This window comes from Lonchura striata, chromosome 4 (assembly GCF_046129695.1).
Source record: "Lonchura striata isolate bLonStr1 chromosome 4, bLonStr1.mat, whole genome shotgun sequence".
Lineage (NCBI taxonomy): Eukaryota > Metazoa > Chordata > Aves > Passeriformes > Estrildidae > Lonchura > Lonchura striata.
In genome coordinates this window covers 47,803,969-47,818,580 of record NC_134606.1, presented here as the reverse complement: position 1 = coordinate 47,818,580, position 14,612 = coordinate 47,803,969, and the positions used below count along the sequence as shown (strand labels likewise).

The following is a 14,612-nucleotide window of genomic DNA, read 5'->3' as shown; positions in this document are numbered from 1 at the left end:
AGATTAATGTCCTGTCTAGAATTTTTCAGCTCTAGTGAAGAGTAAGGCATAAATAGTGTTTTGTAGTTCTGTAAATATTCCTGTCATCTATTTTCTCCTGCTGTTAATAGAATATGAACCTCCATGGCAAGGTGCAAGCTTTCCATGCAAGACTGACTGTTCTTTAAATCATCCATCTAAAAGCCTGTTTTGTCTGTACCTGGGGATAGATAATGCTGAAGGTGTATGGTACATGAACAGTGCTGTTTAACTGTTTGGTTGGTTTATTTAAGAAAGAAAAGAAATTTAGTGTAGGAGAAAGAGGAGAGAATAAATGATTTTAGCCCAATCCTTCCAAGTGTAGATTTCCAATTCTCTAGCTTTATTTTCTGTACTACACTGTCAGTAAATCTCAGTGGGTGAACTAGAGAGCTATTTCAAAATACAGGATTTCATTCATAATACCCTTAGTTGTGTGTGTGAAATGCTTAATAATTGTTTTATGAAGTGAGTCTCCAATTTTGTGGTCATTGGAATTCCTGTCTTGATTTCTGGGGGCCCATTTTAAAGGTTAATACAATGTTAACCCTGTGGAGTTTTTATTTAATAAAAAAAGTATTATATTCTCTCTTTCAAGTTTGTGACAAGGGAGATACTGAAGTATATGTCAGAAGAGTCCACTTGGAAATTCTTTTCCAGCCCTTCATTACCAAATATCTGCATTAGTCTTCATATTTTATTTTGTTTTAGATAGTGAGTTCAATATATAGGGTATACAGAGAAAGCTTTGTCTTTAATTTTATTTGGGATTTTTTCTTAACTAAATGGGTTTTCAGAAAGCCAAAGAAGAAATCATTTGGAGTAACAGGTCATACAGGCTCAGCAAAGCTACTGATTTATCTGCTGCTGTTTTAAGGTCTCTTTTTCTGCAAGCAAAGCAGGGAGCTTCGTTTTCCACTTGGATAGATGAGGAAGTAACTATAATTGCATTCCATGATAATCAGATAGCTGTGATATTAAGAATCTATTTCTGATGTTAAACTAGTTTATTTTTGTTGTTAAGTTCATATGAGCAGAAAATTTCATTGTGCAATTATTTTCATGTTAATTTTTTAGTGTTCTGCCTGAGACAAGAGTATTTGTTTCCATCTGTGTGCAATTACAGTTCATTTGATGATTAATGGTCTCCTCAGCTGAGCTTACAGCAAGCAGACTGGAAACAAAAAAGACTTTGTTTTAATCTATATCTGAGAGCAAAATTTTTAGCTTCCCAATTGCTCTACCTTGAAAAACAAGCTTTGAACCCTGAAATCTGAGCTCTGCAGTCTTAAACCTCTTCTCTAAACGTATAGTGAACAAAAAGCAAAGCAAACAATGTAGTTTTATAAATCCACACTGCTGCATAAGATCAGCAATGTGCCTCAAAAATATCCTTAGTTTAAGTATGCACCAGGCCTACTTTTTGGGAGGAGGCAGAGAAGGTAATGCCCCATTCCAGTGGTGCATTTGGCATCCCAGGTATAGATAGGAGAGAGCTGCCTGCCTTCCCCTGCGGTATATTGAGTACTGCAGTCATTTGCTTTTCTATAAGAGAGCAAAAAGAATTTGGGTGGAGCCTGTGTTTTGCCCAGACACGTCAGTGCTCACAGGTAGTTGTGATCAAATGTTATTTTAGTTGAAGAGCCCCTCACTAAGAAAAAGAAATAAAAGAATAAGGAGAGGGAAAAAAAATTAAAGGAAGGTAAATTGTATTTGATGCCTCCCCCAGCTCCAGTGTTTGTTTCCTATAGGTTTTACTCAGTACTTGAAAATCAAATTATCTAAATTTATGCATAATTTTTTCTTTAGATGTGACCTTCAGGTATACCTGTTTCTTCTCTTACTGCTTAGTTGAAATCCAGTTTTGACATAGTTCTTTGTATTTCTAAGTTCTTTTTGCTTGAAAACTTTTGACAAATCGCCACATAGTTTTTCTGTTATTATGTGTTCCACAACTAGTATTTTTCTGGAGATTTGTTTTTAGTTTATTTGATATCACAATGAAGTGCACCTGCCTTCTGAGTGCTTTTGGTGAGTGACCCTTCTTCAGTGTTTATTCTTTGTTCATGAAATAAATTTTCCTCAACATAGATATAAAGGAGGGGAATGAAAAACTGGAGAATTGAGGACCAGGCCTTTGGTGTATCAGCTTTAGTTGCAAAAACTTCGTGTATTTAATTAACTCCGCCAACCAAAAAATGCTGGATTGTGCTTAGAATGTTCTATTGATGAGTTTTCTTGTTTGCTTGGTTGTTTTGTAGGTGGCCCTGCACGCCTGCGGGGTGGCCACAGACATGGTGATGGAGCACTGCCTCAGGGCGCGGGCAGCCTTTGTCATCTCCCCCTGCTGCTACGGCTTCATTCAAAATACTGTCAAGTTCAAATATCCTCGAAGGTAAACTAAAGCTTGCAAGATAAACCCTAAAATATCAATTTAAGTGAGGGAATAAAATCCGAGAAGAGTCTAGAATTAATAATTTGAGGGTCAATGAGAGTGACTAGGCTAAACTGATTCACACTTACAAGAAAACTGTTTCCTCCTGCTTGTCGACCCAGCCTCACAGGCAGATTGGTAATTCCTGGATTTATCTATTCATGTTTCACAAGTTTTGTTGTAAATGCAGGCAAACCCAGTGGGAAGAGATTATGATGTTTGACTCAATTCAGAAGGCTGAATGATTTCTTTATTATAATTATGCTAAAATACATTAATATACTATATAAAGGAAGATACTAAAAACTACAAACCTACTTGTTCTAACTATATCTCTCACACGACTCGTGACCCTCTCTCTCGAGTCCAGACAAAGGTGGATTGGATTTGCCATCAGGTGCAAATCCTCACCAGAATCCAATCAAGCACTCACTCCAGGTAAACAATTCTCCAAGCATATTCCACGTGAGAAAAACAAGGAGCAGAAATAGAAATTGTTTTCTCTTTCTATCTCTCTATGAACCTCTATGAAAAATCCTGAGAGAGAGAGATGTGCTGCCACAGACTTGATATTATAGAAAAGTATGAGAAATACATAGTAGAAACAGTATCTTATATGCAGACCTTCTGCCTTAATCACAAAGTTCATAGAAAACTCATGGAAATTACTCTAAGAAGGTGAATTGACATTTTAATGTTGGAGGAAGATGTAAGCAGTCAGTTTAAAGAAATGGGTCTGCTTTATACCACAGTTTACTGCTTGTAGGACTCCTTTGATTTATTCCCAAGCAGATAAGCTCTCCTGTGTTTTAGTTCATATTTTTAATACTTTTTCAATGGATTGTGTACATATTTTGTCTTCAAATCTGCCTTGTGGGAGATACTAATATATCTCATCCTTAAGAATTTTAATGCCTTTGATACAAATAAAATGTAAAAGATAAGCATAAAGTTGCAGAAGATAAGCGGTTAAACAGCCTTCTGAGTCAGAACTAGGTGGAGGAAAAGGGTTGTGTTTTGCTTGGCTTTGTTTTTTTTTTTTTTTGTGTTCATAAAACTGAACTTTGCATGTTGGATGTCCAAGATTAATTAGATTTAATTCTACCAGGAATTACATCAATGACTTAAGTATATATTTGCTAAAATAAGAAACTGAAACATGCAGTTTAAAAAGGTATCAACAAATCTAAAGAGATATTATGCATTCATGTGAAGTATTTCTCATACTTTTCTATAATATTAAAGTGTTCTGGCACTAGAAAGCAATCCTTTATAACTTATAACTTTGTAACTTATAACTGTTTTTCCTTAGTCAATTTGATACTACTGTCTCTTTTGTTTTCTCTTGTGACACAATAAAACAAATAAGTCTTCTAAAGAAGAGGCAATAAAATTCCAGGCCTTCTAAAATTAACAGGCATATCATTTTTCTCAGTAGATTTGTTTTAAAATTGGCTGGTTAATGTTTAACTTTTCACCAGCTACATTTTTAGACCACAAGACTGGAAGTTATCACTTAGAAAACCTTTGTTGCTGTGGATGCTAAAAAAATGTTAGTGTTTGCTGAAATTTTCAATCTAACCTCATAAGTCTATGAAACTATCAACCTGGTCTTGAGCTACATTTTAGGATTTGCTTTTTCTTTTTTTCCTTATGTTATATGACCATAAAACATGATAGCCTGGCTGTATCCCATAATGGCTGTGTTCTGTACTCAATTCCATTGTTGAGACCCTTTAGCTTTGTGACACAAACAAAATGTGTGTATTATTAAATATATGTAAAGTGTTTGTGCGACAATAAGAAAACCACAGTAAGTATCTGTTAGAATTTTTAATAATTTAAAGAGCAAAATTTTATTAATACTAGGAAAACTGGAACTGTAATGGGTTTTGGTATTTTTTAAAGCCTTTCTAAACAGATGTTGCTGGGTTTTTTTAAATGTGTTCAAGTATATAATGATTGCTTCTGTTTTCCACCTTTGCTGTTTTCACATTTTCACAATTCCAATAATTGATCTATTATTTTTTTTTCAGTCATCAGTTCAAAGAAATTTTGTCTTACAAGGTATGTAAAAGGACAGAGGGAAGATGTTTATGTGCAGTCTCCTGCATTTCAGTGGGTCTTCTTATCAAATGAAATATACGTGGTTATCTTCTAATTGTAAGGAGGGGCATGTGTTAGTGAAATGTTCATTATCTATGCAGGTACCATTGTGTTTTCTCTTCACTGTCCATTTTAAAGGCTTTTTTCCTCAATAAAATTAAATTGTTTCTCCACCAAAAAAAACCCTTTTTTGTCATAATGTATAAGTGAGCCATTCCTAAGGTACTTAAATGTGTATCAGCTAAAAATTACAGGATACCAATTTGTTTAGGTGTTAAATACAACTGTTGTAATTAACATTAGAGTCCTCCCTCTAATTTATGTCTAAAACATTGGATATAGTAAATGGGAAGATCTTAAACAGATCAGCGAGAATTTAATACAGTATTTATATTTTATACAGTTTTAAATATGTTGTTCGAAATTATTTTTAAAATATTAAAGTGTGTTTTGACCCTGAGCAGCTGGGGTCTGTGAAGATAATCTGAGAGGAACTCAGGAGAAATTATCAGTGAAGAATACAGATCTGACAGATTGAAGGATGACAGGAGAGTCAAAAAGGACAAGAGCAGAGAGGTGGGCAGCAGAAAACTGGTACTGGTCTGTTAAGTTTTGTCTTGAGAGTTTAAACTAGTTAGTGATGAGCAGCCCAAAATGTGAAGGTTAAAGGCACTTAATGGGGCATGGAAAGAACATGTTTCCTTTTGAGAGAAGCAAGGTTATGTAAATTTACAGCTCAAATCCTAGACAGGACTCTTTTACAATAGGGAAGTGATTTCTGAAAGTGCAGAATAATTCTTTGTAATAGAAATATGGAAATGAAGGAGGTATTTCTAATATCCAAATGCTTTTGGAAACAGTGAGCAGGGCAAGGATAATGTATGTGGCAGGAAAATAGAGATTATCCTTTTTTAATCCCTAAATTAGAGGGAGTTTTAAAAACTCAGAAAATCTCCAGCCGTCTTGTAAGGGAAGTTCAGTTATCAGGTAATAAATGCCCAAAGATTGAGATGCCAAAAGCCAGATGATGGATTTGGAGCTGCCATTATTTTTTCCCATGATTAATGTTCCTTTCAGCATCTCTGTGACATAATCTCAAAGAACTCAGGTTTCAGTTCAGAAAAAAATTATTCACTAGCATTATTAAACCTGCTGACAATACAGAGAGAGGTGGTATCAATTATAGAGTCAAGGATGCCTAGATTAGGATAGTGTGTATAATCTCATTGCAACTCGGTGAATTTCTTCTTAATGTGTTAAACCATGGAGATTTAAATCACGGGATCTGTCAATATTGCAGAAGCTTCAGAATTTTATTATTTGTGTTGCAGGAGGGCACAGGAGTCAAAGATAAGGCTGAAAAATATTGCTGTTCTTAGTAACAGAGAGTCTATACAATTGGTCTAGGCTGGTTGGTGCCTCAAATAATCCTAGTTATAAATAACTTCTGTTATGCAGCTAGCTATATGTGTTTTTTATATTTCATATTAATAAATTCTTACAGGTTATTGGCTAGCAGCCACAGTTGCCATGTGTTAGCCAGACATTGTCTGTGTCACCCACTCCGCTTCCCATTTTAAATTAATTTCTCTTATCTTTCATTTTAGTGAGATCTAAAAAGACATCCAGAAGTCTGGCATTTCCAAAATTTTTTTGATGATAACATTATGCTGTAATTCATCTGTTTATAGTTGCAAGGAATAAGGTTATGTAGCTGTAGATTTTTACTATAGTACATTTTGAGACTTGGTCAAGACACAAGGAGAATTGTAAAGCAGAACTGTATAAATTTGCAAATACAGCTTTGGAAATTTAATAGGAATTGAACAGATGGGTGTTCTAGTAAACAAGTTAACTCTGTATGCACACTCTTTGGGAAGTTTCTAATTATTACTTTAGAAATGTTTTTTTTTTTTATTTCATCCAACAGAGAATATGACAATGTAATCATTGTGTCAAGGAGAAACAATGTAGTCATAACAGATTCTAGTTTATCTTTTTGGATCATACTGTAAGAAGCCAAGGATTGGAGTCAGTCCAGATTTTCAGGTTAAGTGGCAAGACTTACCTTGGCTCTGGTCTGGTCCAAAGAGCTGGGAACTTACTGTTGCAAAGAGCCAAGTTTTATCAGGTGCCTGAAGACTGGTGAGGAGTTGTGTGCTAACATGGGTCTTCTCCCTCTCCTATAAATCCTTCTTTTTCTCCCCAAGCTGCCTGTCACTGCTGCTTCTCTCCTAACAGTGGCCGCATAGTCCATGGCACCCATTCTTCTCTGTTCTTCAGTGGTCACATCTGGGTTTAACATTTTCACCTCTGTTGTACTACAGGAGTAGCCACATTTGAACTGAACTGACTGGGTGTAACATGTTTAAAGCCCTAAATGTGTTATGGCATGTTCTTATTTTGCTTCCGAATTTTTTTATGAAGCTGTGAGCTGGAAACCTTCATGTCAATGCACTGTACTAGGGAACAAATACCCTTGCATCAAGATATTATAAATATATTTAAATGAATGATATTTCTGTATCAAGTATATAATATTTCATTTTATAATATACGGGAAATTTTTTTTGTGGTCAGGTGTCTATTTATGAATGGAGTGGAGTGTACTGGGGGAATTGCCATCTTGATTTAATATGAAGGTTTTTTGTGGAGTGAAGGTTTGGATGTTCATGGCCCTCTAAAAAAAGCTGGAGTAAGTATCCTTACTTCAGGATACTGGAAGAACCTGAAGTATCCTTAGGCGAAGTTACTCTCTCCACCTGTTACAAGAACAGAATCTTTAAAATCATAATTTTATGTCAGGCAAGAATAAAATTTTATTTTTTTTTAATGCAAGACACATGTCCTTGTTTCAGAGCTGTAGCTCTGGAAACTTTGCTTAGGAGAGCACTTTGTTGTTGCCCATTTCTGTTTCCTCCCCATAACATTGTGGGAGACTTGGGAACGTTGTGTGATTCTAAAATGGTACTGATTTACTCTGCTCTGTACTGAGTATTGCAGCTGTCCCACAAAGCACAGCTGTCATCAGAGCAGCAATTCCACTGCCACACCTGCAAGGCTCTTGCTCTCACCACCTGGCCAACCGGCCTTCCTTGGCTTGGCTGGTCTTTGAGGAGCCATTGTGCTGGCATGAGTGGTGGGCTTTGGAGGCAAGTGAGGATGGGGCTCTGCTGCTGCACCCTCCCCTGCACCCTGGCTGAGTGGGCAGGGAGAAATTCTTCTATTGAAGTGTCTGCAGAAAATTTTAATGGAACAGGGGTAGTTTGAAAGTAAATTGTGCTCCTTTTGTTGGAGGAAACTTTCCTATTCACAGCCAGGTATTTTTTGCCTTCAGGATCTGATTGGATTTGGCAGGGCAGAGGAAGTTTGACCCACCAGCCTATCCTGGCATTCAAAATCACTGCTTTGGAGAAATGTTCAAATCAACTGTTAAAGAATTTTGTCTCTGCTGCTTATTGATGCAGGGAGGCTGCCCTATTATAACTCTGCTAAAAGATGGCTGTGTTGCTCATCAGTTATTGAAGGCAAAATTAGTCTGCAGGATGTCTTTGAAGAATGCTGTCTTGTATACATTGCATCCCATTCAACTACTGCAAAGAATTAGGAAGTTTAGCAAGAAACAAATACTTATGAGGAGAAATGAGACAGTGATTACAAACTCTTGACTTACACACATGTTTGCAGTATAAAAATTGGGATTTCCATACAAGTGAATTTGTTTAGAAATACTGTCTTCAATGTGATAGCATTTCTGGTATACGTAAGTATTTAATCTGATTTTTCTTGATGAATCTCCTTTTTTTTTTTTGTCTTTTTTATAGGAGCACATGATCCTTTGCAGATTTGCAGATCAGACAGCTGTTCAGCTTCCACCTGAACGCAGGCTAATTGGTATGAATTTCTGCAGCTGTGGTATAAACCATCCCAGTAATGGTTTTACCTTGATGCATAAAGGAAGAAATAGGACATTTATGAATAGGACATTAAGTAGATGTCTTCAGATAACAGTTGAAAATTTTAAGTTTTGTCACATTTCATATCTTGCTGTTCCCTTCTTGCTATAGAAACGATTTCTTCTTCCAGAATCATCAATATTAAAGTGACAGTTCACATTTTACTGTCTGGTATTATTATTTTGATGGAAGCTGTAAACTAGCTTCCAGGTCAGAAAAGACAGAAGGGGGTAGGAACTCAAAGTCTGCTTAGAAATAAGTCTGCTTTTTTGGCTGAGAAGATTACAAAGTATATTAAAGCAGTACTAGCTAATAAGCATAAAATTTTTAAGAAGCTTAATTTGAATTGAGTGAAAGTATTTCACTTGAATTTGAGTGAAAGTATTTCTTATACTTGCTGCACAAAAAGAAAATAACAGAGATCTTGTATAAAAGCTGATAGTAAATTTGTCAGTTTCTTTTGTCATCATCACAATATTTGAAAAACAAATTTTAAAATTCACTTACTAGTGTTGGACCCCATGCTGTGGACTGAAAATTGAAAGAGGACCCAAAAATTTTTTTTGAGAGATTGTAACTTTTGTCTGTTCTCAGTGTCTGAAACTTCAGGGTTTTTTTTCACAAATGCAACTTCAAAGTGTTTTGCCCTGACAGTATGTACACTTATAATAATAATATTGGAGTCAGTGGCCATTTTGTTCAACCAACCACAGAAGGTGGTTTTCTATGAAACCACAAATGTGGGAGGATAGGGCTACAAAATGTAATTTGCAGACTTCTGTCTGGTTGGTTATATATTTCTCCCTACAACATACAAATCCATACAGGACTGAGTTGGAAAGATATTTTTCAGGCCCTCTCTTACTATTGTATCTTTAAATTGTCTCCAACCCAATTACTACCTCTCTCAAATCTCAAGCTACCAACAGAACTGAGTCCAAGTGTCATAATAGTGAGTTCAAAGTAGTGAAATTCTTTTGTAACTAAGGAATGCAGCTGAGAAGGAGAAGATAGTTCTGGCCGTGGGCTCACTGTGGACAGACAGAGTAGTCTGGACTCAGCCCTGCATTCAGTTGTGATGTGTACCAGCTGCTCTGAAATACAAGGATACTGCAGGGTGTGTTGGTGCCACCTGCCCAAAACTTCTAGAGGCACCTGACCAGGGTGCATAACAGGTCTGGTAATGATACAGGCACAAAAGCTCTTTATATATTCAGGGAAGTAGTAGTTTGTAGTAGTAGTAGAAGTTTGGAATGCCAGACTCCGATTCCAAAGGCAAACAGGATGTGCTTCTGTCTCTTCACCTCAGGCTCCAAATACATTTAACTATAGAATTCTGTCAGAAACAAGGGAAGAGGCAGGATTATTCTGTCTGAGACTGAAGCAGGATTGTGCCCTGTTGACTTGAGACTGTAACTACTAATGATAAAACATTTCAAAGTAGCATTAAATTTTCCTGGCAATAGAGTTTCAAGCTGCTGAAAATACAATCTGACAAGTCAATTCTGTTTTTCAGAACATAATAATCAATTATAATGAGTAGATAAGTAAAGACAAATGGTCCCATCATCTTGTCATGGCTGTATCATAATAAAAAACTTCTAAGCAGAAAAAAACCCTCTATCCTTCCTGTTTTTTTTCTGCAGGTAAATCTAAAATAAGCGTATTTTGCATTACCAATTTAGTATGTTTCTTTATAAGTAGTTATAGTAATCTAAAATAAGCGTATTTTGCATTACCAATTTAGTATGTTTCTTTATAAGTAGTTATAGTAATATGTCTCATATCAGTTACACTAGATCACTTTTTGGTATTTTAGTCTATTGTTTATGTTCAATAACCAGAGATTTTCAGATTTTAGGTGAAAGTACAGGAGGGAAACAGCTGCGGTTATAAAGGGAGTAGAAGTCTGGCAATTGAGAGGGCTAAGGGGTAACCTAGGCATTTTTCTTCATCCCATTTACACTAAAGCATGCTTTTTTCTCTAAGTTTTGAGAATAGTTTTAAATAGTTGTGCCTTTCTTTATATATAAAGAGTTAATAATCTCTTCAAGGTCTTTGCTAAATGAGGGTTAGAAGTCACAGATGTGATTTGGAACATAAACCAGATTAAGATGTTTTTTAAAGTATATTTGGAACTTATTTTTTAGATGGATTACTGATGTGTTTTCCTAACATTGAATATTTACGTGCATGTTTCTGATATTGTTTCTACATTTTGAGTTTCTGTGCTCTCCCTTGCTCTCATTTTAGGAAAGCAGTGTATGGGACTTGTCGATCTGGATCGGGCATGGGCTGCAGAAGAACATAACTACTCTGTCCAAGTTATATCTATGGAGCCAGAGAGCTGCTCTCCAAAGAACAATATGTTTGTGGGCATCCCTGCTTAGAGTGTGAAACTTGCATTCAATTTGAAGCTGAACATAAATCTTCAGTGCATAATGACATCCAGCAGATAGAGGCAGAGCTGGGAAGCAGACATCCCACATCTTGAACACATTGTCTTTGGAAAGGGAAGCAGCCCCCAAAGTCCTAAAAAGCAAACTGCATGCAGAGCATCACAAATCAACTTGTAATGTGTCATTAAGCAACTTTCGGTTCTCATACTGAGAACTTTCTGGATCTAATGACTGTGCATGGAATTATATCCATCTGTAAAACTTTACAAAAAACTGGCTTTGTTGAAGGAAAGGTGATTTCCTTTTCAGTAAAGCTGTGTCTTGGCTGCTTGGAAATTGCACTCATGGTCAAAACAGCATTTGTGCTCATAAGCAGAGCAGTTGTCAGCCAGCAGTGCTGATCACCAGAGGAACAGAGAAGATCAAATTTACTGTGTTACTGAAGATGGCTGTGCAACACGTGGTGGCCTGTCTTTGCTAAAGAATTCCATACTACTGTAGGAAGATTATTTTTAATAAAAGTTCATCAGAATACTTTGGGCCTCAATCTGCTTATTAAAAATGTATTATACTTTTCCAATAATTTTTAAAGAGTTCAGAATTACCTTTAAATATTATGCAAGGATTCTGTAACCAAGCATTTGACATTTGGTTTAAAGAAACCAAACTCTTCATTATCCATTGACCAGAAAGTGGGAGCTAGACATGGTGTTAGTAAATGGATCTTTCACTGTTGCATTGGCAATAGAAGTGTGTTCATTCCTATTCATAATAAACTTGCTGTCCAGAAGAAATATTTAAGAGCAGTTCATGTGTCTACATACATCATCTTATTAATTGTATATTCAGTTTAAAATTTGACAAAAATTGCAGTGTGGAACCATTTGAAAAGCTCATCGTGGTTAAGCTGCTCTAAAATGAAAATAAGCATTCTCCTGTGTTCCATTTTAAATCACCTGTTGACAATAACACAATGGAAGGTAGCTCCTAATGAGATTTTTACATGTTTAGGTGTTTTGCACATCTGTGAATTCTGCCATGTTTCAATTTAAATAATCTGAAATTTGAAAACTGTGAACATGGCTTCAAGAAATGACTAACTGAATTACAAAGAATAAGTATTGGAGGAAAAAAAGGATCAAAAATATTTAAATATTCATGAAACTTAGATATCTAAAATATCTAAATACTTGGGGTTTTTAAAATGTGAACACATGGAATGCTACCCACTTATTTAAAAAGCATAAAAGTGAGCAAGTAGGAGTGAATTCCTACCTTTAGCCTGAGTTCTTCCATAGATAATGATAAAATACTTTTTCTGCAACTATTTGTGGTTACAGGAGGAACTTGAGTTTTGAAGAATATATGGCAAATGCAAAATACATGGCAAAACCAGTTGTCTCCAGAGTCTTCTGCAATACTTGCCCAATGGGAATTTAGTTTCTAAATTAGTGGTATGTCAATCGGAACATTAGTCATGTTAAATTACTTTTCTGGAGTGAGCAGATTTCTCTTTATGACCTTCTTGTCTGAAGGAAGAACTTGTCAAGGTGAGGAACCTGTTGGAAACTGTGATGCTGTTTACAGTAAGGGTTTTCACACTTCTCTGCTCCAGGCAGTGGGTAGCAATATCAATGTTTTTATTATGGTGCTGTTGAATATTTGGCATGGTTTGATACTACGCAATAATACTGAGCTTTCGGCAGAGCAGAATTCTGTGCTCTTATATGCTTCACATTTTTTACAGTATCTGTATCAATAGTCTGTAATAGTTTTTTGATCTACCTGAAAAGAGATAATACATTTGGGATGTGCAATAGGAAACACGTGTGCTACTGAATAAAAGATAATTTTTTTTTTTTAACAGGCAAAACAGGATTTCTTAAAGAGAGGTGATACTGGTGTAAGCTTGTTGCTATTGGCATCAATGGGCTCTGGTTTCCTCTCAGGAGAATAAAATCTTTCTCATGTCCAAGGATGGAGTTATCTTACTATGAATACTGAAGCCTGAGCTATACTTCAGATGAACTGATGCTTATTGAAAATTGAAGAGAAGCAGATGAAAAAAAACCCATAAAAACCCAAGATTTGCAGCAAGAGATAATACCTAATTCATCACAGATTAAATTGATAAATTGTGGCATGTACTTTTCTCTAGAAAGATGAACTCAATTAATTTTTAGGTATGTTACTTTACCCTATGTTTCTGTATACATAAATGGTATGGAATTAATAGAGCCTAAAATTGCCTAAACAAGGTGACTAGACAGTGTGGTCCTGCCAGACTGATGTTCTGGCAGCTAGTTATGCAAGGAGTTATCTTGATGTCCAAGGTACGTATCTAAATATTATTTGTGTTTTTCATTTGTCTGGCCCATTGGGACCACTATAGGGTGAGCAAAATGCTGTCCTAGCATAGTCATGATTTCCCATTGACAGTCTTCTTTTATGTTTCCCTTGTAGCCTGTAATGTTGGAAAAAGTAACCTTATAACAGGAAACAGATGACCAAGCCTTGTTAAAAGTTAGTTATCTGTGTGGACATGTATCCTTATTTTTGGGTTTTCATTTTTCTCTTTATTGTGTTATCTATCTGCTTCTTCAGCCGTATTTCAATAGATCTTATTGCCATATTTAGGCAGGGGTAGTAATTAACAAGGGACATTCCTAGTAGGTTCATTGTGCCCCCTAATTTTTATGTGGCTTGATCTAAACGAAAAAAGGTTAAATGTTGCTATTATTCTGATAAAGCCATCTTTTAATTTTTGCTATTAATGAAAACTACGAGTGGTCAAAATTACTCAAAGATAATCCTTCAAAAGACACAAATAAAATTATTTAATTACAAGATGGCAATAAATTTTAGACCACTGTCTTCTGTTTCTTATTTTTGCTAGACTTTTAGCTACTTGGTGGATGCAATGACAGTAAGCAGAAATGACTCTCTAAAAGCTGTATTCCTAGGTGACATGCAATGTCAGGTATTCTCATTGAAAACAGCATTTAAAGAAACCATTTATGGTCAAGTAAGTTTAAGTAACCTGAAATGAAATGTCACTCAGCTGATTTAATAATAGGTTTAAACAGATGTTAGTATGGCTCAACACCATAAACTGAGGCAATTTTCTTTTAAAATTTTGGTATAGAGTTAGTAATTAACCCTTTCAGTGTGTGTATATATATATATATATATATATATATATATATATATATATATAATTTTTAGAAAGTATTGATCCAGGAAAGCATTTATTAGCAAAAAGTAACTGAAGAGTTTAAGCATTAATATTAATTTTGGTCTTGGTGCATAGCTGTCAGCAGAAGGAAAAGCACATTTTCCTTTAAGCATGATCAAGTACTACTTTCAGTGCTTTTGCCTTGGACCATTTGCCTGTCATAATAAATTCCTTGTGTACAATCTCAGTCTAAGTTCCTGTGGTTTTATTACCGTTTTTTTATACAAAATTGAAACCTAGATATCATGCATTTATCTGTCTATATGTCTAGTGTTACTCACATGCCTCTAATAAAATGAAGAAAACCTCTGAACTTTCCATGCTCAGACCTGCACTTAAACTACCTGGCCATCAAGGTTTCAGTTCAGTAGCTTGTGCTTAGCAAGTTTCAGCTTACTACAACTATCATTAAACAAAAATTCAATTTTCTAAGTCAATAATATATTAAGATTCTATACAAAGAG

The 14,612-nt window shown here is 35.5% G+C and overlaps 1 protein-coding gene across 1 annotated transcript in view; it reads left to right on the top strand.

Annotated features, from left to right (window-relative positions):
* GSTCD (glutathione S-transferase C-terminal domain containing) overlaps window positions 1–14,335 on the top strand; it is a 46,823-nt gene extending 32,488 nt beyond the window's left edge. Inside the window, exons 9-12 of the mRNA XM_021531472.2 lie at window positions 2,280–2,413; window positions 4,489–4,519; window positions 8,383–8,452; window positions 10,768–14,335. Of these exons, the coding sequence (XP_021387147.2) occupies window positions 2,280–2,413; window positions 4,489–4,519; window positions 8,383–8,452; window positions 10,768–10,904 (372 nt within the window). The 3' untranslated portion in view covers window positions 10,905–14,335. The remainder of the gene's footprint in view (window positions 1–2,279; window positions 2,414–4,488; window positions 4,520–8,382; window positions 8,453–10,767) is intronic.
* Window positions 14,336–14,612: the final 277 nt, after the last annotated feature.